Source organism: Pleurodeles waltl, chromosome 9 (assembly GCF_031143425.1).
Source record: "Pleurodeles waltl isolate 20211129_DDA chromosome 9, aPleWal1.hap1.20221129, whole genome shotgun sequence".
In the NCBI taxonomy this organism is placed as follows: Eukaryota; Metazoa; Chordata; class Amphibia; order Caudata; family Salamandridae; genus Pleurodeles; species Pleurodeles waltl.
The window spans coordinates 1,052,523,351-1,052,549,390 of NC_090448.1; the positions used below are offsets into that span (position 1 = coordinate 1,052,523,351).

Consider the following 26,040-nt stretch of genomic DNA (forward strand, 5'->3'; position numbering starts at 1 on the left):
GAGCTGACACTACCAACAAAACCTATAGACTTAAATGGAAACGGTTTTGTGTTTGGTGTGCAGCGGAAAATATACATCCTTTATCTTCTACTCCGGAACAGATACTTCCATATCTCCTGCTCCTGGCAAAATCAGGACTTGCATATTCTTCCATACGGGTACATCTGGCAGCAATCTCCAGATACCGCAGATCACCAGATAGACTCTCTTTGTGTTCCACAAGAATTGTCAAACAATTTATGAAGGGCCTTTTTCGGGTCTTCCCGCCAATTAGGAAACCCCCGCCTCTATGGTCATTGAATGTTGTGTTGATGCAACTCATGAAAGCTCCTTTTGAGCCGATCCACAAAGCTGACCTAAAATTCCTCGCATGGAAAACAGCGTTACTGTTAGCTCTTACTTCGGCAAAAAGAGTCAGTGACATTCAGGCTTTCATCATCAAACAGCCGTTCCTCCAGTTTACAAACTCAGGTGTCATCCTGCGGACAAATCCTAAATTCATTCCGAAAGTTCCCTCAACATTTCATTTAAATGAACCAGTCATCTTAAAAACCTTTTTTCCAAATCCGCAAACAGTGGCGGAAAAAACATTACATTCTCTCGATATTAAAAGATGTTTAAAGTTTTATCTACAGAAAACTCAGGCCATCCGCCAGTCGGATCAATTATTTGTAGCATTCGGCGGAACAAAGAAGGGACACGCGGTGTCCAAACAGACTTTGGCAAGATGGATTGGCCTGGCGATTCAATTCTGCCATTCAAAAGCAGGAAAGCCGCTCCACACCAAGGTGAGAGCCCACTCTACAAGATCGGTAGCCACTTCAGCGGCACTCTTTGCAGGTGTACCACTACATAGCATCTGTAGAGCAGCAACATGGTCCAGCCAACACACATTTACAAGACATTACTGTCTAGAGGAGACAAACCAGGTCGATACAGCAGTGGGACAAGCAGTGCTGAGGCATCTATTTCGTTAAGGTGAGCCTCTTACACATCCCACCACCACACTCGAGGTATGGTCATTAATGGTTCATTTTCTTCTACTGTTTAACGTGTCGTATTCTCCATAATAATAACATAAACTGTGTCAGGATTTCTTGCCACACACATTTTATTGCTTTTATATTCGTATGTTTGTGAATATAAATATAATTATATGTAAGTGCATATTTAAAACTGAACTAATGTGAATCACATCACGTATAGATTTACGATGGAATTACAGTCAATGTAATTCAGTAAGTAAGAAAACATTACTGCTCGTTACTCGGATTCAAGCATGTGAATCTATGAAAGATCCAATACTGGAGAAGAAAATTAGTTACTTACCTGTAACTGCAGTTCTCCAGTATTGGTATCTTTCATAGATTCACATGCGACCCACCCTCCTCCCCTCAGAGGCTCCCCTATTATACAGATATTAAACTTCACACTCCTAATAGAAAATCTGAGGGAATTCAGCCTCTGTTGGGAGTGTTTGGGAGGGGCTGAATCCTGATTGGTTGATACTCAAGTTTGGGTCTTTTCACAAAACAAAGTGGATAGACTGTAAAATACCTTATGAGGCCTACTTGGGCCTACTGGTTTTATTTTTACTGACTTACTGCTTTTTATATATTTAAGTTTACCGTGAGGCTCCCACCTCGACGACGGGGATGATTCAAGCATGTGAATCTATGAAAGATACCAATACTGGAGAACTGCAGTTACAGGTAAGTAACTAATTTTCTTCCTTTTTAAGCGGCACCAATGCGGGGCAGGCAAAAAGGTGGGTGTGTAATAAAGATCAAAAACCGTTTTGTAGTGTTGAGCTTGCATTCTGGCTGAACATAACGCCGTCCAACCTAATTTGACGGACTCGAGGAAAGAACAGTCTACAGAGCCTAATTTCTTCTGCCACTTGTCCAGAGAGAGTTCAAAATGCCATATATTTGAGTAGTTGAACAGTCCATTCCTTCCACCAAACAATCAACTAAAAAACCCATCAATTCCACTTTAGAAAACACCCTTAGGCCCCCACTCCCTCCTAAACAGAAAGCCACGGATGTGAAGATATTAAAAAAATATATTTTGTTAAATCTCAAAATTCACCCACAGTTCCTTGAGGGAGGCAATTCCATCCCCATCATAAAAATGTCCCAGTCTCTTCAACGCCAACCTTTTCCAAGCCTGTACACAGGGATTTTCAAATATTTCAGGGAGTATAGGATTTCTCTGTAGGGGAGTGTAGTAATTAAACCACCACACCCCCATTTTCCTTCGTAGGGTGGTCCAGATCTTATAAGCGGCCCACAGAGTCTTAGACCAGACTTTCTTATGATTACTAGGTTCAATCTGTCTCAAAATACACCCCAGGCTTCTTGCCCAATCAGTAGTGCATATATAGGGGGAACTGTACCACCAGCCAACCTATCTTCACTGCGTCCTCCAACCAGAGAACACATATTGCAGTTGACCAATAATAAAGTTTAAAGTTGGGGACGGCCCAGCACCCCCTATCCCTGGACAGCATCATAAGATTGAGCCCTTCTGATCTTGTCATATGCCCATATAAATCTACAAACCAACTAATCTAGTACCTTAAACTAGCAGCCCTCAAATTCAAGAAAAAGATACAAACCTTTGGGCAGAAAAAGATTTTGTTTAATGTTACTATGGCCAACTGAGATCATTTTTGGCCTTACTGATAACTGGTGCTAAATTACCCTCCATTATCTGGTCTAGATCAGCCATGATAGTGACCCCAACATATATGGCTTTCTCAGCAAAATGCACATCATTAAATTGTACATGACTATTAATCGCTACCTGAGTCTTACCCTGATCCAACAAATATCCAAAGAATTCCCCATATGCGAGCGCCTCCTGTTAAATCTCCTCTATTGCCACACTTGGGTCAGGGGTGAGAAAAGCCACATCATTTGCATAAGTTAAAACGTTAGCATCCCAGCTCTGGAAGTGGATGGGTGGGATTAAATCCATTAGCCTCGAGGTTCCTAAGCAAAAGATCAACATAGAGGGCAAAAAAGGAGGGAAGCAAAGACCATCCCTGCCTTGTACCCCTCTGGATCTGGCCAGACTTGGCCGCCCGTCATCTGTAACCTGGCCGTAGGTCTGGAATAAACTGTTTGCATCGCATTAATAAAATCAGCTAGATTCCATACCAACTCATCACCTTCCATAAATACCTCCAGGAGACCCTATGAAACACTTTTTCTGCATCTACCAGAATCAAAGCCATAGGGTCCAGGGATGTGGAATTCCTAATGCCCGACGCCCTGGACATATTGTTTGGGGGTCAAGGGCAACAAGTTTTCATGTTTATTTTGTCCTTGGGACAAGTAGGCCCAACCCCCTGCAACACAAACCCTTTGGGTGCCAGTTTACAGAGAAGGGAACTGTCTGCAGTTGAGGTAATGTGTGTCCATATGTTAATGCTGTTCCAGCATGTATTTATGGTTCATTAATTAAAAGCCTTCATTATTAGAGCGAGTGCTGTAAATACACATTTTAAGGTCACATTACACTACTGCCAGTGATTCCAGTTAAAAAAAAAAAAAAAAAAGTGTACACACTTTTGAAAAGTTTAACAATGTGAGGCTAAGTATAATGCTCCCAGAATGCTCTCTGATTAGATGTAAATGTTTGCAAAATCTTGTAAGCAAGAGTGATCATTCTTTCCTTTTAAAATAAATGCAAGTAGGAAAAAATTTTTTAGCTACTATGATTTTAGGTGCTACGTCTTTGAAGCGTCATTTAGTAAAATGTGTTGATGCATACTAGTATTTCCCAAAAATATTCCTAATGGAAAATCAGTGTAACCATTTTCAACAAGATTATGGGAAACATGAAAATAAACAAGCATTGGCAAAGCCAACTGCGCCGACATTTTTTGTGAGTCTTTTGGTTTCACCAATCCCTGTCTTGTTTTGACATGGCTTTTGTAACACTTTATTTTTGTGGGAGCTGCCAGGCCCTCAACATTGTAACAAACACTGGCAAAAAGGGAAAAAAAAGTTTTGGTCTCAAAAAGCACACTGCCGCCAGTGGTGTTACAAAGGCCCCGCAGCCACCCTCCAGAGGGCCCCTTCAGCACAGCACCTGCCCTGAGTGAGTCTGGAGGGGTGGGGTCCTCCTAGTTCTTTCTAGGGGGGTGGGCATGCAGTTTAATTATGCCCCTGATTGCCACAGTGGTTTCTGGCACTGAACCAAACAACTTTGTGTGCCAATATGCTCCTTGTGGAAGAGCAGAATACAATCACTCACAGTAAAACCACCCAATTGAGAGAAATACGTTTATTAAAAACAAAATGCCTCTACCGCCATACCTAATTAGGCACCTGATTCTTAAAGAAAGTGACAAAAGTGCACCCATGGTATATGTCTTTGTATTAGAGGCTTTCATGTATTCACAAGAACTGACAGAAATAGACCAGGAAATAGTACTCCTAGAAAATATTTGTGAACAGTATTTTAGCACAAGCAAATATGCATGTGTAGATTTGCTCATGGGAAAATCTATTGAGTGTTTACAAGTTCACTTTCCCTCCAATCACTTTTTTTCCAACCCTGGAAGAACTTCTGCTTCTGCCCTTGTCAGGAGTAAATTTCCAACCTTTTCTCATTATGGGGAAAGATTAGAGAAGATTTGGTGAAAATCCTTAAAACATACAAGTTAGTAGGTTTGCAGACTCAAGGCATTCCAGCCCTGGAACCTTTGCTTACTGCTTCCTCCAGCCACAGTATGAAGATCAGGGAAAGGTGGCAAAATAAGTATGCTATAGTAGGGATTGAAATTGCAAGTATTCAACCCCTGCCATGGTAGTAGCCCTGACATAATCGGAGAGGCTATTATCAAAGCTCTTACATAATGAGATTGCTGCCATAATTTGTTGCTGCGCAACATGGCACCAAAGGGACAAGTAGATTTTTTTACCGGATAAGTAGATTTAAGAAGTAACCTGTCCCTTGGACTAGTAGATATTTTATTCAATTCCACACCCCTGTTAAGGTAATTAGTCTGTAAGTCCCTGGCTCCTCAGGGAGTTTCCCCCTTTTTTAGAAATACCACAATATTTGCTGAGGACCAAGAACAGTGCTAGTTGATTCTTTTGGATCTGCAAAAACAATACCACCAGTTCTGGGCCAATTAAGGAAAAAAAAACACTTTGTAAAATTCTAATAGAATTTTATCAGACCCTACTGCTCTCCCCCAATCCCAAACTTTTGAAAGCTACAAAAATGTCCTCCCTGTCATAGACACATCCAAAATAATTTGGTCAGGACCTCCTATCTTATTTACTGGAAGTACTGCCAGCTGTTTCCAGCCCCCTTTTGATCTTTTTTCCTGATACAACCCCTCATAGTAAACCCAGATAACCTCTAGCATGTTTTCCTAGTCCGTAACAAAATCCCTCCAGGCATCTTTGATTCCATCAATCTCACCTTGGCTCTCCCTCTGTCTAGTTCAAACTGCCAATAGGTGGCCCACCCGTTCACTATATTCATGACATTCAGGCCTCCAGGAAAGAAGTTTATCAGCAGTTTTTTTTTATGAAATGTTGCAGATTGCGGCCTTAGCTAAAGCCACCTTATCTTGAGCTCCCCCTAAATCTGCTGCCACTTCGCTGCAGAGATTAGCTGAGCCTCAGTGTAGGAAGTTGGCTCTGTATGCACTATTTCAAAGTAAGGAATAGTATGCACAGAGTCCAAGGGTTCCCCTTAGAGGTAAGATAATGGCAAAAAGAGATAATACTAATGCTCTATTTTGTGGTAGTGTGGTCGAGCAGTAGGCTTATCAAAGGAGTAGTGTTAAGCATTTGTTGTACATACACACAGGCAATAAATGAGGAACACACACTCGGAGACAAATCCAGGCCAATAGGTTTTGTTATAGAAAAATATCTTTTGGTGCCCAAAACGCATAGGCTTCAATGGAGAGAAGGGGGTGCCCCGGTTCCGGTCTGCCAGCAGGTAAGTACCCGCGTCTTCGGAGGGCAGACCAGGGGGGTTTTGTAGGGCACCGGGGGGGACACAAGTCCACACAAAAAGCACACCCTCAGCAGCGCGGGGGCGGCCAGGTGCAGTGTGCAAAACAAGCGTCGGGTTCGCAATATAAATCAATGGGAGACCAAGGGGTCTCTTCAGCGGTGCAGGCAGGCAAGGGGGGGCTCCTCGGGGTAGCCACCACCTGGGCAAGGGAGAGGGCCTCCTGGGGGTCACTCCTGCACTGAAGTTCCGATCCTTCAGGTGCTGGGGGCTGCGGGTGCAGGGTCTTTTCCAGCCGTCGGGATTTTAGAGTCAGGCAGTCGCGGTCAGGGGGAGCCTCGGGATTCCCTCTGCAGGCAGTCTTTTTGGAGCAGTTCCGCTGTCCTCTGGAGTTTCTTGTTCCTCTTGAAGTAGGGCAGTCCTCTGAGGATTCAGAGGTCGCTGGTCCTTGAGAAAGCGTCGCTGGAGCAGGTTTCTTTAGAAGGCAGGAGACAGGCCGGTAGGACTGGGGCCAAAGCAGTTGGTGTCTTCTTTCTTCTTCTGCAGGGGTTTTCAGCTCAGCAGTCTTCTTCTTCGGTAAGTTGCAGGAATCTAAATTCTTAGGTTCTGGGGAGCCCCTAAATACTCAATTTAAGGGCGTGTTTAGGTCTGGGGGGTTAGTAGCCAATGGCTACTAGCCCTGAGGGTGGGTACACCCTCTTTGTGCCTCCTCCCAAGGGGAGGGGGTCACATTCCTATCCCTATTGGGGGAATCCTCCATCTCCAAGATGGAGGATTTCTACAAATTAGAGTCACTTCAGCTCAGGACACCTTAGGGGCTGTCCTGACTGGCCAGTGACTCCTCCTTGTTATTCTCATTATTTCTCCTGGACTTGCCGCCAAAAGTGGGGGCTGTGTCCAGGGGGCGGGCATCTCCACTAGCTGGAATGCCCTGGGGCATTGTAACACGAAGCCTGAGCCTTTGAGGCTCACTGCTAGGTGTTACAGTTCCTGCAGGGGGGAGGTGTGAAGCACCTCCACCCAGAGCAGGCTTTTGTTTCTGTCCCCAGAGAGCACAAAGGCCCTCACCACATGAGGTCAGAAACTCGTCTCTCAGCAGCAGGCTGGCAGAGACCAGTCAGTCCTGCACTGAACAATTGGGTAAAATACGGGGGGCATCTCTAAGATGCCCTCTGTGTGCATTTTTTAATAAATCCAACACTGGCATCAGTGTGGGTTCATTATTCTGAGAAGTTTGATACTAAACTTCCCAGTATTCAGTGTAGCCATTATGGAGCTGTGGAGTTCGATTTTGACAGACTCCCAGACCATATACTCTTATGGCTACCCTGCACTTACAATGTCTAAGGTTTTGCTAGACACTGTAGGGGCATAGTGCTCATGCACCTATGCCCTCACCTGTGGTATAGTGCACCCTGCCTTAGGGCTGTAAGGCCTGCTAGAGGGGTGACTTACCTATGCCACAAGCAGTGTGAGGTTGGCATGGCACCCTGAGGGGAGTGCCATGTCGACTTAGTCATTTTCTCCCCACCAGCACACACAAGCTGGCAAGCAGTGTGTCTGTGCTGAGTGAGGGGTCCCTAGGGTGGCATAAGACATGCTGCAGCCCTTAGAGACCTTCCCTGGCATCAGGGCCCTTGGTACCAGGGGTACCAGTTACAAGGGACTTACCTGGGTGCCAGGGCTGTGCCAATTGTGAAGACAATGGTACATTTTAGGTGAAAGAACACTGGTGCTGGGGGGCCTGGTTAGCAGGGTCCCAGCACACTTCTCAGTCAAGTCAGCATCAGTATCAGGCAAAAAGTGGGGGGTAACTGCAACAGGGAGCCATTTCTTTACACAAGCCCCCCCCAGCCCAAAGGCCAGGAGACTCAGCCAAAGCTGGGAGAGTCTTCCTAGTCTGTCAGGCGAGGAAGAGTAGAGGAAATAGGCTGGTTTGTTGCAGGGCCTACTCTGCCTTACATCCTCCTGTTCAGGTCATTCCCTCTGGGGAACTGACCCACTTCCACAGTGATAGGACCTAGTCTGAATTGCCTCTTGTCTGTGTCTTTAATGTCTTCACCCATTCTCTCTATTTTGGGGTTAGAGGTATCCACCTCTGCTAGTCTTATTTTAGCCAGGGTCACCCCTAGCTTACCCAAAGAGGTTACCCAGAGCTGGAGTAACCCCACCATGACCAACAGGGTCAGGGGGCCTAACTTGCTATTTGGCATGGGGTCAGACCACCATGCCAAGGATAGTGCAGCCATAAAGGCTAACACCCAGCAGAGGCCACTGACAGCTGTCAGTGCCCAGAACCACACCTTTAGCTCTTCACCTACAAGGGAAGGGGCTAAGTTACAGGCTTCTTTGGGTTCAGGGTGCCTGTCTGCTGTATTAGAGTGGGGGCTTACCACATCTTGTAGTAAACACCCTTCTTCCACTCTTTCTTCTGTTAGCTGAGGAGCCACCCACTCAGGCTTAACAGTTGCCTGACTAGCCAGGACTTCTTGTGGGTCAGGTTGGACTTTACCAGTGCCACTTTTGGAGTTCTCCCCTACTGGAGCAGAATCTCCTTGGCTTGCTGGAACCTTGGCTAAAGGTTGTCCACCAATCCTACACTGTTTTCTTTTCTTTTTCTTCTGGGGCCTACTTGCATTTACTGCAGAGGCAGGAACTCCAGAATCCTTGGGAGAGGACTGGCACTGGACCAGTTCCTCTCTTGGGCTCTGACTAACCTCTGGATAGTCATTTCCAAGGAGACAATCAAGGGGGAGGTCTGTACTGACTACCACCCTTCTCCAGCTAAAAGTCCCACCCACTTCTATGGGCACAAAAGCCACAGGCCTATCAGTGACCCTGTCTGGGCTAACTCTTACTCTGGCAGTCTCACCTGGGATGTACTGGTTTGAGAACACCAGCCTGTCATGCACAATAGTGTGACTGGCACAAGTGTCTCTCAGGGCAGTGGCTGTGATTCCATTCACTAGTTGGTGGTGGAAGTGTCTACTTCCCTCTGGAATCTCCAACTCACATGTTGGGCCCTTTTTCCAGTTGAAGGCTATGAAGACCTCCTCATCTGAGGAGTCATCCCCAATGGCTACACTGGTTACCCCTGGGATTTTGCTAGGGGGTTTGTTTTTGGGACAAGAAGTGTCCTTGGTGTGGTGCCCTGTCTGTCTACAGTTATGGCACCATACCTTAGTGGCATCCCAGTTCTTACCCTGGTACCCACCTTTGTTTTGGGTTGTGTCTCGGGGCCCACCCACCTGGTCTGGTTTTTGGGGGCCTACAGAGGACTCTTTTTCTTTGTTTCTAGGGTCACCCACTTTCTCCTGAGGAGGTTTTGTAACCCCTTTCTTTTGGTCACCCCCAGTGGAAGTTTTGGTTACCCTAGTCTTGACCCAGTGGTCTGCCTTCTTTCCCAATTCTTGGGAAGAAATTGGACCTAGGTCTACCAGATACTGATGCAACTTTTCATTGAAGCAGTTACTTAAAATGTGTTCTTTCATAAAAAAATTATAAAGCCCAACATAGTCATGCACTTCATTTCCAGTTACCCAACCATCCAGTGTTTTCACTTAGTAGTCTACAAAATCAACCCAGGTCTGGCTCGAGGATTTTTGAGCCTCCCTGAACCTAATCCTGTACTCCTCAGTGGAGAATCCAAAGCCCTCAATCAGGGTTCCCTTCATGAGGTCATAAGATTCTGCATCTTTTCCAGAGAGTGTGAGGAGTCTATCCCTACACTTTCCAGTGAACATTTCCCAAAGGAGAGCACCCCAGTGAGATCTGTTAACTTTTCTGGTTACACAAGCCCTCTCAAAAGCTGTGAACCATTTGGTGATGTCATCACCATCTTCATATTTAGTTACAATCCCTTTAGGGATTTTCAACATGTCAGGAGAATCTCTGACCCTATTTATGTTGCTGCCACCATTGATGGGACCTAGGCCCATCTCTTGTCTTTCCCTTTCTATGGCTAGGAGCTGTCTCTCCAAAGCCAATCTTTTGGCCATCCTGGCTAATAGGAGGTCATCTTCACTGAGGCTATCCTCAGTGATTCCAGAGGTGCTGGCCCCTCCTGTGAGGGAAGCAGCATCTCTGACTATTATGTTTGGAGTCAGGGATTGAGGGTCCCTGATCTCCCTAATTAGGACTGGAAGGGGGGAATTCTCCTCCAAGTCACTATCATCCTCTGGGTTGTCATCCTCAGAGGGGTTGGCCTTTTCAAACTCTGCCAAAAGCTCCTGGAGCTGTAGTTTGGAAGGTCTGGGGCCCATTGTAATTTTCTTTATTTTACAGAGTGACCTTAGCTCCCTCATCTTAAGATGGAGGTAAGGGGTGATGTCGAGTTCCACCACATTCATCTCTGTACTAGACATTATGCTTCTAAAAGTTGGAATACTTTTTAAGAATCTAAAACTAGTTCTAGGTTCTAATTTAAACTTTCACAAACTTTTAAACTAAAAGAAATGCTAAACAGGATCTAACACAAGGCCCTAGCAAGTCTTTTAAGAATTTAGAAAAATAGTTCAAATTGCAAAAATCAATTTCTAATGACAATTTTTGGAATTTGTTGTGTGATCAGGTATTGGCTGAGTAGTCCAGCAAATGCAAAGTCTTGTACCCCACCGCTGATCCACCAATGTAGGAAGTTGGCTCTGTATGCACTATTTCAAAGTAAGGAATAGTATGCACCTCGTCCAAGGGTTCCCCTTAGAGGTAAGATAATGGCAAAAAGAGATAATATTAATGCTCTATTTTGTGGTAGTGTGGTCGAGCAGTTGGCTTATCAAAGGAGTAGTGTTAAGCATTTGTTGTACATACACACAGGCAATAAATGAGGAACACACACTCAGAGACAAATCCAGGCCAATAGGTTTTGTTATAGAAAAATATCTTTTCTTAGTTTATTTTAAGAACCACAGGTTCAAATTCTACATGTAATATCTCATTTGAAAGGTATTGCAGGTAAGTACTTTAGGAACTTTGAATAATCACAGTAGCATATATACTTTTTTCATAAAACACAATAAGCTGTTTTAAAAGTGGACACAGTGCAATTTTCACAGTTCCTGGGGGAGGTAAAGTATTGTTAGTTCTTGCAGGTAAGTAAACCACCTACGGGGTTAAGATTGGGGTCCAAGGTAGCCCACCGTTGGGGGTTCAGAGCAACCCCAAAGTCACCACACCAGCAGCTCAGGGCCGGTCAGGTGCAGAGTTCAAAGTGATACCCAAAACTCATAGGCTTCAATGGAGAGAAGGGGGTGCCCCGGTTCCGGTCTGCCAGCAGGTAAGTACCCGCGTCTTCGGAGGGCAGACCAGGGGGGTTTTGTAGGGCACCGGGGGGGACACAAGTCCACACAAAAAGCACACCCTCAGCAACGCGGGGGCGGCCGGGTGCAGTGTGCAAACAAGCATCGGGTTCGCAATATAAATCAATGGGAGACCAAGGGGTCTCTTCAGCGGTGCAGGCAGGCAAGGGGGGGCTCCTCGGGGTAGCCACCACCTGGGCAAGGGAGAGGGCCTCCTGGGGTCACTCCTGCACTGAAGTTCCGATCCTTCAGGTGCTGGGGGCTGCAGATGCAGGGTCTTTTCCAGCCGTCGGGATTTTAGAGTCAGGCAGTCGCGGTCAGGGGGAGCCTCGGGATTCCCTCTGCAGGCATCGCTGTGGGGCCTCAGGGGGGACAACTTTGGTTACTCACAGTCTCGGAGTCGCCGGAGGGTCCTCCCTGAGGTGTTGTTTCTTCACCAGTCGAGTCGGGGTCGCCGGGTGGAGTGTTGCAAGTCTCACGCTTCTTGCGGGGATTGCAGGGGGCTTTAAATCTGCTCCTCTGAAACAAAGTTGCAGTCTTTTTGGAGCAGGTCCGCTGTCCTCTGGAGTTTCTTGTTCCTCTTGAAGTAGGGCAGTCCTCTGAGGATTCAGAGGTCGCTGGTCCTTGAGAAAGCGTCGCTGGAGCAGGTTTCTTTAGAAGGCAGGAGACAGGCCGGTAGGACTGGGGCCAAAGCAGTTGGTGTCTTCTTTCTTCTTCTGCAGGGGTTTTCAGCTCAGCAGTCTTCTTGTTTGGTAAGTTGCAGGAATCTAAGTTCTTAGGTTCTGGGGAGCCCCTAAATACTAAATTTAAGGGCGTGTTTAGGTCTGGGGGGGGTTAGCAGCCAATGGCTACTAGCCCTGAGGGTGGGTACACCCTCTTTGTGCCTCCTCCCAAGGGGAGGGGGTCACATTCCTATCCCTATTGGGGGAATCCTCCATCTGCAAGATGGAGGATTTCTAAAAGTTAGAGTCACTTCAGCTCAGGACACCTTAGGGGCTGTCCTGACTGGCCAGTGACTCCTCCTTGTTATTCTCATTATTTCTCCTGGACTTGCCGCCAAAAGTGGGGGCTGTGTCCACTAGCTGGAATGCCCTGGGGCATTGTAACACGAAGCCTGAGCCTTTGAGGCTCACTGCTAGGTGTTACAGTTCCTGCAGGGGGGAGGTGTGAAGCACCTCCACCCAGAGCAGGCTTTTGTTTCTGTCCCCAGAGAGCACAAAGGCCCTCACCACATGGGGTCAGAAACTCGTCTCTCAGCAGCAGGCTGGCAGAGACCAGTCAGTCCTGCACTGAACAATTGGGTAAAATACGGGGGGCATCTCTAAGATGCCCTCTGTATGCATTTTTTAATAAATCCAACACTGGCATCAGTGTGGGTTTATTATTCTGAGAAGTTTGATACTAAACTTCCCAGTGTTCAGTGTAGCCATTATGGAGCTGTGGAGTTCGTTTTTGACAGACTCCCAGACCATATACTCTTATGGCTACCCTGCACTTACAGGGGGTCATTCTGACCCCGGCGGTCTGAGACCGCCGGGGCCAGGGCCGGCGGGAGCACCGCCGACAGACCGGCGGTGCCCCGCAGGGCATTCTGACCGCGGCGGTTCGGCCGCGGTCAGATGCGGGAAACCGGCGGTCTCCCGCCGGTTTCCCGCCGCCCTGCAGAATCGCCATGGGGATTCTGACACCCCCTACCGCCATCCTGTTCCTGGCGGGTCTCCCGCCAGGAACAGGATGGCGGTAGGGGGTGCCGCGGGGCCCCTGGGGGCCCCTGCAGTGCCCATGCCCATGGCATGGGCACTGCAGGGGCCCCCGTAAGAGGGCCCCACAAAGTATTTCAGTGTCTGCCATGCAGACACTGAAATACGCGACGGGTGCAAACTGCACCTGTCGCACATACCCACTCCGCCGGCTCCATTCGGAGCCGGCTTCCTCGTGGGGAGGGGTTTCCCGCTGGGCTGGCGGGCGGCCTCCTGGCGGTCGCCCGCCAGCCCAGCGGGAAAGCCTGAATGGCCTCCGCGGTCTTTCGACCGCGGAGCGGCCATTTGGCGGTTACCGCGGGGCGGGCGGCTACTGCCGCCCGCCCCAGTCGGAATCACCCCCACAATGTCTAAGGTTTTGCTTAGACACTGTAGGGGCATAGTGCTCATGCACCTATGCCCTCACCTGTGGTATAGTGCACCCTGCCTTAGGGCTGTAAGGCCTGCTAGAGGGGTGACTTACCTATACCACAAGCAGTGTGAGGTTGGCATGGCACCCTGAGGGGAGTGCCATGTCGACTTAGTCATTTTCTCCCCACCAGCACACACAAGCTGGCAAGCAGTGTGTCTGTGCTGAGTGAGGGGTCCCTAGGGTGGCATAAGACATGCTGCAGCCCTTAGAGACCTTCCCTGGCATCAGGGCCCTTGGTACCAGGGGTACCAGTTACAAGGGACTTACCTGGGTGCCAGGGTTGTGCCAATTGTGGAGACAATGGTACATTTTAGGTGAAAGAACACTGGTGCTGGGGGGCCTGGTTAGCAGGGTCTCAGCACACTTCTCAGTCAAGTCAGCATCAGTATCAGGCAAACAGTGGGGGGTAACTGCAACAGGGAGCCATTTCTTTACACTCAGCTTCCCCCAACGTTCTATAAAGTAACATAAGTTTCTGATTATGCACTTTTTGTTGATTCAGGCTAAAGCTATATGTATCACCCCTTAAAGGCATCCCAAACGGCCTGGCTGAGGCACTCCCTCTATTAAATGTAAAAAAATCAGGCATCCAAACATTCATATGCCGGATATAATCTTCATCTTATCTTGACCCTCCACCCGAATCTCCAACACAAGCGGATTATGATTGGACATTATCTGGGGGTATTGTTCAATCTTGCTGCCTCAAACTAAAATATGGGAGATCAAAAATTAGTCCAGCTGTACGTGTTCTTATGGGGGCAGAGAAATAATTATAGCCTGGATTGGAGGCTTTTACCTTATGCCAGATGTCCACCAGCCCATGATCTTTCCCCAAGTGAAGCCGGGATTTAAGTACTTTAGGCTTCCTGCCTGAGTAAACATGACTCCCCACATCAAAAAGGCAGCTAATCACACTAATATTAAAATCCCCAAAGATTACAGTTGGGGTTGGCAGTAAGGACAGTTCAACAGCCAGCAAGTCAAGAAAGGTTGGGTCATCTAACTTTGACCTATACACTGAGCAGAGTGTAAACAAGCTTTTATCATCTTGATATTCAACGATAAACCATTGCATATATTTGTCAGTGAGACTGTGTTAGAAGCAAAATAAAACCCTTCATGCCAAGATTGCCACACCCCAAGTCCTGGTTCCTTGAGTTGTACCCGCAGTTATTGAAAAGCCTACAGCTTCAAATACTTTTTGTCTCCCCCCCTCGAGGTGCATTTCATGTAAGCAGAGAATATCTGCTCACAAGACTTTTAAATCAAAGGCTACCTTCCGCCTTTTAACACCATTGTTCAGACCACAAATGTTTACTGTTGCTATATGCAATTCAAGCATAACCGAAAATCAAGAAGGTCTTCCTGTCATTTATAGCCAACATCACCACATCTTCCAAGAACCAATCATGTGTAGCAATAACAAAACCTTCCTCCTCTTGTGTTGTGACTCCCCATGCCTCCCCAATCCCACCGACTCAACCCCTCCCCGCTGAACCCACCGACTTCACCCTCTCCTCCAAATCTCCCCCACCACATTCGTGAAGCAGTCAGACCTCCCAAGTCCTTAGTGATGGCTCCTGAGATCATCCTCTATGCCGCCCCCAATCACCTGTCACAGTTCCTGACACCAAGGGAACACAAGGAGAGGGACAGTAATTACCCAAATCATCTGCATCAGCATCATAAACCAAAAATTACAATTACAATGAAACATACACACCCAGTAATCCATAAACGAGAGTAAATGCTTCGACCACAGACAGAATACAGCACCCTCATTGCAAATTGACACCCCTTTCAGCTGACTTTATTAATTGAATAATGCGTTGTCCTGGCCTAGTCCAGCCCAAGTCCAGCTAGCCCAGTCCTAATGACCTGATGTCAGCTCATTTAGATACTCTTTAGCTTTAATTTTTAAAGAGAATGAGAGTGTTTTGCCCTTAAAATTGACCGTCAACTGGGCACAACTGATCAAGAAAGCTCCCCCCCACCTCCCCAATGTCCTGAAAGGGCTTTATGAGCTGCCAGAGTTGCCACCTCCGCTTTGCTGTCACATGGCAGAAATCGGGTCTCTCAAAGAAGGTCTGGGCATTGAAAGCACGTTTAGAATCAGGCTGGGCATTTTTTGAAAAATTGCTTGCCTCCGCAGGTAATTTCCAAAATAAATGAACACTGCTGTAGGTTGATCAACAGCCCCTGCTTGTGCCGCCCCCGGCTTATTGATCATCAGAGTAAATCGGTATACTCTTTGTCCCTCCATCTCCCAGTTCAAAGAGGACAACTCTGGGAAGGCCCTCTTGAGCACCAACAGCATTAAGGTCCTGATGTCCCCACCTTCCACCCCTTCTTTTCCTAAAAATCTCACATTTTTCCATCTTTGCTGATTCTCAAAATCCTCTGTTTTCCATAATATATTAGTAAGTTGGGTCTTATGTGCCTCTGTTTGTCCTCTCAGTGCCCCGATGATTGATTCCAGTGCTATGGTGCGGACTTCTACTGCGGCCATCCTCTCACCAATCTCTGTGCTAGTTTTGTTTAATTTCCTGATCGCCCCTGCAGCTTTTTTATGGCCACCCTTGCCCTACAGCTATCATTGCAAGATTCTTCCTGGTGCTGCTTTATAGACTGCTATATGAGGCTCAGCAAAGGTTCTTCTGCCCCCACCTCCAGGACCAAATTCCTACCATTCAAGGGGGATATTGTTGGTTGCGGACCTTGAACTTCTGTATACACTTGTTGTGTCACTGAGTAATCCCACCTCAGTAAACCAGGAGCATGCATCTCCTTCTCAGGTTCGTTCATACTAGCTTGTCCCTTTAGTCTTTTCTTATGTTTAGGCCACCTGGATGTGGCAAGAGGTTCCTCGGAACGATTACTAGAACTGACCTCAGAGGCAGTTTATATTGCCAAGGTCAATAGGGGTAGAGATAGAAGAGTCAGAGCCATCAGTGAGAATTTTTTTTTTTATCTCTAAAGTCAGATGGCTTTTCTCTTGTTTTCAGCTGTTTAGCTCCTCGTGCACCAACAGAAATATCTGTCTTGGAAGACCCGCATTCTGTGGGGTCTAGGAGGGCAACCCTCCTTCCAATACTCCGTTCCTCTCCTCTGGCAAGGAGGAGCTCTCTTTAGGTGATAACTGTGTCTCTAGTTCGTATGCACCTTCTTGCAGCCGCCTTGCCTGGCAGATCGGTTGGAATGGGTGGTTGCACCCCATCAGCCCTGTCTATCTCCACAAGACCCTGCCTTGGTTGTTCAACACAAACATCACTAACCTGCACAGTGTCCTTAAGGTCTGCCTCCTAGGACCCTTGAGATAAGACTAGTGAGAAATCATTTAACGCCGAACTTGTTGAGGAGTGCAGAGCTGTATCCTTGGATTCTACAATGTCTGTCCTTCACTCAGCGGTAGACCCATTCAGGATACCGACATTGGCCAGGGACCCGCCCCATCTCTGTAGCGCTTACGGGTCCTCCACCCATCAACGAATCATCTTGCCCAAGGGCTGGAACTGGAGCTGGGGCTGTATCTAAATAAATTCACAATCAAAGATTGCAGTTTGGCCACATTACTCCTCAGCCTTCGTTGCTGATTCTCATGGCTGAGGGCTTTTTGATCCACCCTGCCTTGCGGCTTGCTTCTTTGTGCTGCGTTCAGTTCTCCTTTCTTTAGGCCTGCGCTGCTGCCATGGTCATTTTTTTGGTGGGTCTGACTGCCGAAGTGCTTCTGAGGAGTGACCAGCTTCATAAGATTCTAGTCTCACCAAACCTTTTCTTACAAATGTATGTTTGCTAGGAAGATTATTTAAGACCAACTTCATTCTCAAAAGCAGCATCTTCCCAGTACCTTATTTTCAAGGTTAATTCCCAACACAATGCAATTGTTACTGTCCCTCTGCTAATAACTAATATAAAAAAATGGAAAACTTTCAAGAAGAGTGAAACGCAATGAACATATGATAGACGTATCTAAAAGCATTACTGAAAACAGTGTACAACAGTTTAATGCCCATAGTGCTGTTGTGTTGGTCATCACTGTTTATAGATATTGGTGCCATCACCCTTGAAGTACCCATCTAGTCCAGATAAGCCACAGTTTTTACTAAGACTAGTGAAAAACTGGTCTATTACTAGGAATGATATCACCTTTCTACAGCTTCGTATTATACAGCCTCCATCTTAGATTTAGTTTTTCACACCTCAAAATGTCATTAAAAAGTATAGTCTGTGATAGTTCATTTATCCCTGCTACCACCAAATTTGCACTTTTGCTGCTGTCTAAACCATTCATTCTGCACGTTTCCTTGCCTTGAAGTTGAATCCCAGGGCTAACAGCTATTTACGACAATGCTGATTGTTTAAGATTGATGATACCTCTGTATTGTTTTGAGTTGTATTCTGGGTTCAGAGTCTTCCTTCAGTGTAGGACTGAAAGCGGTGTAGTAATAATTAGAGGTTATATGCTCATGGTGTATTAAGGGACATTTCGTAGTATGCATGATTCAGATGGCTTGCTATATCTTTGTTGCACACAGTATTGCATGTTTGCATTTCAGATTGGACAAACGCCTTCCATGAAGAGTGAGAATCCAAAGCTACGAGTGGGAATTATATAAGGAACTAGCCTGCCCTCCATTTTAGTAAATGATGCAAAAATATATGTTCTCAAAAATGCAAATCTAAAAGCATTGGCCTGAAAAGATATTATCATTCCTCTCTACTCATTGTAATGTCAGCTCAACAAGACAAATGACAAAAGCTCAAAATGAGAATACACATAATGAGAAAGTACCTACTGGGAACATAGGAGTAAATGTCATAAAAGAGAAGAAGCACAGTAAATCAAAGAGATATATAGTAAACAAAAGCACTAATAAGAGGATTAAATTAATGTAAACAACTAACATGGGTATATTGTAGAAAAAGTATCTAAAACATACCCATTTATTCCAAGAACTTAAAAAGTACTTTTGTGATCTAAAAATGATAAAGTATATATTACTTATACCAAATGACCATGAATTAGAGCAGTGATGAGTGCTATCTTAACTATGATATGTTATTGGATTTGCTTTGTGGATTTCTTGTTTGTGAGGTAAAACGTCAGGTGAGTTCTAGTGTGCTGCAATTAAAAACTGTGGTTTGTCTTAGTCACACAAATACACTAGAGTAGTAATTACGTCTTTGCTTACTAGGGTACTCATTTTAACCCTTACAGAGAATCTCCTTTAGAGGAAGTGAGGTTAATGAAGAATTGATCCCTAAAGAAAAAAAAGCTTTAGAAAGAATTGAGAATAAGTATAGGTAACATGGCAGAAATCACATTCACATCTCCTCTGTAATAAACTAAGGATGCCACTGATACGAATGTTTTATGACTTATGACTTGTGTGCCTGCGTAATATTAGTGTGGGGAATAGCTGGGAATGATTTTCTATTGATGCTACTGTAGAAAAAGAAGGTTTGTATGAGACAGGATTTAGATTATAGTTAACACCACTTTGTTTTGCTAAATGAAAGCATGAACATCTCTTAGAACATGGTAGGCTGGATGTCATTGTATGTAAATTCCTGAGAACCATTTATATTTCCCCCATAATAGAAATCTGTTCATTAAATGATAGTCATTTGGACAGTTATGAACATTTTGGTGAACCTGTGACAAGTCGAAAAAAAAGAACTCCGCTTTGGACATCAATAAGTAAATCCATTATATTGATAGTAACACAGACTGGATACATATCTAAGAGGATCGCGTTATTACCAATGATATGCAGAGAGCAATAATTTGATTTATCAATATATTTGGTCTGATCATATCATCTGTGATAAAGGTGATAGAGAAAACTTTGGAATTAAGAGAAGAAAACATTGCTACTTTTCTCATATTCCAACATTGATTGCTGCAGATTGCCAGTTCTGGTGTTTCAGATGAAGATCAAATTGTGCTGTTTCATAATTATGGCTCTAAAGGGAATGTAATTTAAACATTGCTACATTAGAATGTTTGTTGGTTGCTGATTGGATGCTTTGTATCTCAGCAGCAGATAGGTGATAACTTAGTGGCTAAGCATGGGACGGGGTTACTACACTGTGATGTCACCAGTGGTCACTGGAGGCATGATGTCACTTCTGCTACCCTTAGTATTTTGATGAATCAACATCTATGAATACCACTGGATTATACTAAATTATGTGGCCTTCAATTTGGAGATTTTAAAACGTTCAAGTCTTTTAGGGTGCTAAAATGTACAGAAACCATTGACCATTGTTGCTTTTGCTAGATATCAGTGAGCTTAGTGCCACAGTAAGAAGATACATCAGTAGTCTGTGGTCTAAGACATCAATATGCACCAGAATACATCCAGATGTGAGCCTGGAAAACAGCCACTGGCTTAGCTTAAATGTGAAATGGAGTAATTGAAAGCTATCATAGTGATAATAAATATAGTAGAGTGTAATTCTTAAACTTCTACGAATGAAATTCACCATGGTGTACTGAAATGCACAAAAATTGCTCTGCAAATTGAAATTTCTATATCCTAATTCAGTTGAATCAAAATCAGAGGATATTTGGGTGGGCGGATTAGATTTGCTCCTTTGGTCATTCTATCAGTGTTACGGGTTGTCTGTTGAAATCAAGCTCTAACTGGAGGAGAAATGGGAGGGATAACAAGTGTAGGCCTGGGTGATTGACACCCAAAAATTTGTGAACGTTCATAAATTTATATATTTGCATATATACGCATAAGTGTTATAGATCCTTTCCAATCCTGGGACAGAATTATGGGTGGGAAAGGAAGGGGCTACGGACCCACTTTTGTTTTCACAAGAGTTTATGGGTTGTACCAGAAGATTACCCTATGCAGAGGAAAATGTTTTCCCTATTTTCTGCCATTTGTACTTCAATGGATACTCCCCACCGTGTGCTATTCCACTATGGCATTCATGGAAATTCACAAATGTCAAATGTTTCCATTAGTTCTGTGGTGGGTATTTGTGAATTACTCAATAGTAGCAGGGGTAGTCGTAGTAATAATAATGATATTAATTGTTGTTGTTGTTATGATAACTTTTTTCCAGTTTTCTTTCAGTCTGGTCTAGAGACCATTTCATCTGTCTCGTAGTCTCCAAAAGTCATACTTAATATTCATAGCAATAATAGATACAGAAAGGAGACTCAGTCAGCCTTCTTTTGTTCTTATTTTATGGCTTCATCCCACAGGATTGTACACATACTAAGTGAAATTGACCAACCCCTTAAGTTGAACTTTTTGTCATCACCATTCAGTTTTTGAATGAGTTCACAGGACAGCCATTGGGTGTTTCCAGTGTCTGGCTGTGTGATCTGAATACATTCTGGCCTTCCTCAAGACAAGGATAGACATTAGCAAATCAGTTTGTGGCTCCTTGACTTTGCATGCCGGTGCTGCACCCTCTCTTTGGCTACTTGAATTGGGCAGAGTAAAAGCGTTCATGTAGGATGGGACACTGGACATGGAATTCTGTGAGGTGAATGCACAGAGTACAACGCCCAGTCCCATCAGTCAGAACACTATGTTGCAATGGATCATAGTTAACAAAAAGAAAATTGTATTCTGTTTGCATTTCTGAGAGCCCCTTTAGTTTTTCTCATTGAGACTAGATATAGTGTGCGTGGTGATAAAGAACCACCAAAGTCATCCCGAAAAGTTATTCCTGAAGTGTTATAAAAAATCATGTCAATTTATGCTTACTCTCAAGGTTTAGCCCCAGCGTTGACAGCATCTTTGATGCTGATTTTGAGACAATATCCTACCAATCTTGTGGAACAACATAATTCTTAATTTATGAACAATCAATATACTTCTGACACAAATCGAGCTAGCAACATTCGCGTCTCTTGCATTCACACACACATAGAGATTCTTTAAAATGTTATTTTGAATTTTCAAAAACAAATAAACCAGGTCCAACGCAAGTCTTTCTGACAACTGAAGTAACTTTTATGTTTGTCTCTGTCTATTCAGCGTATCCACATTCTGCAAGTCCCTATTCCCAAAACACAAAAAATATTTAAACTGCAAAATGAAAAATCAGCAGAAAATATCACATTATATATGATTCAGCAAGCTCCCGCCCAAATGATCTTTACGTTTCAGAAAATGCCAGTATAAGGTATTTTGATTTCAGATTAACTGTCCAGCAATTAATCAAAACTCATGTTTATGTTTTTCAGCAACTCAAGCATCCCAACCTGGTCAATCTGCTCGAGGTCTTCAGGAGAAAACGAAAACTTCACTTAGTTTTTGAGTACTGCGATCATACTGTGCTTCACGAACTGGACAGATACCAACGAGGGTGAGTCATGTGATGGAAAGACTTAGATGCTGTGTCTGCGCACAAGAGACTTGGTCATGTTCAATATTGCCTATCGAGGTTAGTCCAGTGGCAACGATGAAAATAAACATTTTCTTACAAAGTATACAATATTATTTCATGGTCTTAAGAAAGTTCATATTTAAAGCAACCCTGGAAGGATGCATATCAGGACAAGATAACTTGGGAAGACAGCATCAAAGCTGGAAATTGGTTGTACGGTTATTTACCTTCTGAATTCTGTTCATTAACCATCACTACTCGAATTAAAGATATGCCTCCATATTTAAATTGACGCATTCTCTCTTACCTTTATGTTATTAATCCAAAGTCAAACTGTCCATTTTCTTTATATGTATTCATTTTTTGTTTGCCGCATGGATGCAGTTGAGGCTTAGTGTATGCCTTCTGCATCAAGGAAATGAGTCCAGGTTCCGTACCATGCTGCATGGCGAGAACAAGGCTGTTGTATCTGGATGATGCTCTTTGGTTTGGGGATGAAGGTTGATCTTGTTCTTTGGTTTCAATGGATCTCAGTAGACAAGGAGGCATCCAGAGAAAACGAGGCAAAGTCTGGACTATTGTACTTACTTTCCGATAAACCACTTTGATTAGTGTAGAATTGAGGTTACCAAGGCATCCCATGTACAAAGGCTCTGCAGTGACCCCTAGGCTTTGGTCCTTTATGCTTTCTTGTTCAATTTGCATATCCATTCCTCACTCAACAAATTAAACCCAGCTATTGTTTTGTACATTTTATCCTATTTTGGGAATGCTTTGTTTATTTTTGTGTACAATATGAAGACCATTTGAGGCTATTGTAAACAAGTTCGGTAAAATATTGTGCAGCCTTAGATCACATTATTAAACCTCTTACAGACTTATCCTAAATCAGATTGAAACTCGATTTGTTTAAAAATTGGAGTTTGAGCCTCAACAGTGAGACAGAGTTTTGCGGCTAAATCTGAACATCTGAAATTTACCCCTTGACATTTCTGCAGGAAAAATCTTGTGAAATGTGAAAGGAGAAAACTACTCACAAAGAAGCTAATAAGCATGTAGTAATTTCAGAATAATGGAGCAGTATTGCAAAAAGCAATTATTTCAAACTATGGTTTCTACTGTACTGGATGGGTTATTACTACAGCATTGTATCTAGAACCTCAAATAAGCACCATAGATAATGTTTGGCATTTACATCCCTCGTAAATAGATGAACATCCATTCATTCATACAAGCTTATCTTCACTTTTTACAAATGCTCGACTTTGGGTTGGTTTGGTATTCACTGGCGGTCACGTAGTCTCAGTTCCTTGCAGAGTGGGTATAGTTCATAAACTTCATGTTGTGTAATTAAACATTCCATAACTTCTATGACTGTTAAGAGCTGTCCTCTCCACCACCATGACATTTCTGTGATTATGTAACACCGGTTTGGTTTAAAAACGCATCTGAAGTACTTGTATATATAAATTCCTTTGTTGGTCTTCAGAGTGAAGGATTCAGAAACTGTTTTGTGAAATCGCCCATTTCCCTCAGCACCTGTCTGTGGCCATGGGTGTTCAACCTTCCATAAGAGCCTTTTCACGGCTTCTGCAACCATGTTTTTCCTGGCCGATCTGTCCCGCAAAGGAGGCTCTCCCTATGGTAGTTTATCTCTAGAATTGGGTATAGGGCCTGGCTGATAGAGTCGATTTCAAATGGAGTTGAGTTGGGCTAGTTTCTCATTGAGCAGAAGAGAATAAAAAAACATTTCTTATTTCTCTTTTTGGCACAATAAGACCACGCCTATCTCTTCCTTCTCCATTATTCCTTGGAAGGTTCTTTGTGGACAATTTCATGCTTTATTGCCCTTTCCCAAAAGGCAAAAGTGTGGGTTCTTTGACAGAAGGCAATCATTGGTTCTTGTCTTTTAGTTCATACTCAAATTAAACATAAGACATTGTAACTAAGGGTGTGCACCATTCATGTGATGTTTGTTTGCGTAAGTATGTGAAATTTCACTTAAATTGTGTAAAGGTATGTGAAACTACTCGGAATGCCAAACATGTAGTGCTGTACTTTAGCTCAAAATGTGCCCTTGGGTCCATTTTGGACAACAGGAAGCATTTTGTTAATAACAAATGCACAAAAAAACTAGCACCGCTCACCAAACACAAAAATGCCCCCTTAATTTATTTTGTGGATTACCAAGGCCTGCAGTAGGCTAAGGCAGACACTCATGCCGGGGAGAGTCTCTCACTGCCATTGGTTGTGGCACTAAAATCTCCAAGTGAGAAAAAGCTGGATTCCTAAGGTCTCGGAGATTGCTTCCCCATGACAAATTTGTCACCTTCCTACGTTCCAGAGATTTTCAGTGGACTTAGTCACCTTTTGTTTGCCAAAATCAACCAGGCAAATTCACATTACTGTTTTAGGGACATAACATGCTACCTGTGACAAATTACACAGTCATGGTACCACCAAAAATAGGATTCATAAAAAAGATGAAAACTCTGAGAGGATCATGCCGAAAAGGCAGCCTTCCAACATCTACTGATACTTGTGTTGAACTATGTGGATCATATCAGATCCAGATTTGCATTTTTATTTGAAGAGTTTCCAGGAAATGTACCAAATATGTGAAACTAATTATCCAGTTTGTGACAGCAGCTTCTTGTTACATACACCATTTATTCATAAAGATCTCATGTGATATCATTAATACCCTGCTTCGTGTTTCAACTTTCAATTTGTAATAGCTCCGTCTCACATCCAGCCATTGCAAAGACCTTTGTACACCTTCATAGGGGTGCTTTTGACTGCTGCATTGGTGGCATGTTATGTGGCTTTCAACTGCACAGACAGAAGCACTATAAAATGATCCTTGATGTTGTTCAGGGAAACTGAGGTGTCATAACTGCAGTGAAGGGCTTGAAGGAAAAGATTGAGTCTTGGACTTTTTTTCATTTTGGAAGCTGATACTTCATGATCTAAAGTGTGAGATAGGCATTTGTGAAGGCCTCAGCAACCTTCTGTAAGATACTATGCTGCTAAACGTGCCCTATTTCATAAGGTCAGTTCAGTCCGCTCGTGCTTACATCTTAAGCAAACAGTTTTCATCTGCTAAACTCTGCTGCAACAGTTTGTTAGTTTGAGTTTTTACTTAATTCCACTTCTAAACTCACGTGTCCCATGGTTGGGTGGAACACAGATGAACTGGATATCACATTGTTACTTGGAGTACTGATTTCTTGTAATTTTCTCCTGAATCAATGTATGAGATGATTTCTCAGTTTCTTCCAAGGTGTATTCTAGCCCAATGTGTGGCACTGTTCTTTGGATGCTTTGTACTGCTCATTGTAAAGTTTCTTCTATAGCTTCTGCAGATCTGAAAACGAGCAGGAGGTTCTGACACTGCCAATATTTTGTTTAATATTATAGCATACACTCCCTTCCTTTAATCTTATAGCCCTACCTCACACTGGCAACAAGTAAGTACCAAATCCATAGAACTCCTGTACAGGTTTGAATGCCCCTTCATTTCCTGAATATAATCTTGAGTGATTGGAGTATTATGAACATGCATTGCAGCAGATCATGGGAGCAACTGTGGTAAAATGGCTACTCTGGAATTATGTTTGTACATAAAATGCCAGAAACGGCAAGAGAAGAATTAACCCCTTAGGCCTCAGCCAGCTAGGTCCTCTAACATATGCGTACATGGCGTGCTTCTTGCTGTTACAAGACATTGCCTTGGAAATCAGAAGAAGACTCTAGAGAGAGCCACAAAACTCCTGCTTGGCGTCTGCGGCCGAGGTATGTTTTGAGCCAATAGGAATGAGGCCCTGCCTAGCTAGATTGCTGCAATTGGGAGGGAATGTGAATCTGCAAGCTTTGATTTGGAATTTCTTCTTATTGGTCAGTTTGCATGACTCAGAGATGACTTAGACAGAAAGAGCACGTCATGCTGAACGTTTTAATGGTGGTTCCACTGTCCCAGGACCACCACACAGTGAATTATGAGCAAAAAGGTTTTGTAAAAGGAATGCCCTGCAAAGCATTATAAGACGAGTTTCCGAGTGCAGTGAATATTGCAGTATTTTGCTGCAAAGCTCAGAACAACCCCTAGAGGACACTACAATGAAAATAGCATTTGAAAGAAACATGGTCTTGTGATCATGAAGTCAGCTTCTAGAGGGCACAACCACATGAAAAGCAAATGGCAGAAAGTAATGCAGTG

General features: G+C 44.1%; 1 protein-coding gene across 1 annotated transcript in view; it reads left to right on the forward strand.

Annotated features, from left to right (window-relative positions):
* CDKL1 (cyclin dependent kinase like 1) overlaps window positions 1-26,040 on the forward strand; it is a 259,570-nt gene that overhangs the window by 113,480 nt on the left and 120,050 nt on the right. Inside the window, exon 3 of the mRNA XM_069208689.1 lies at window positions 21,679-21,800. Coding sequence (XP_069064790.1) covers window positions 21,679-21,800 — 122 coding nt within the window. The remainder of the gene's footprint in view (window positions 1-21,678; window positions 21,801-26,040) is intronic.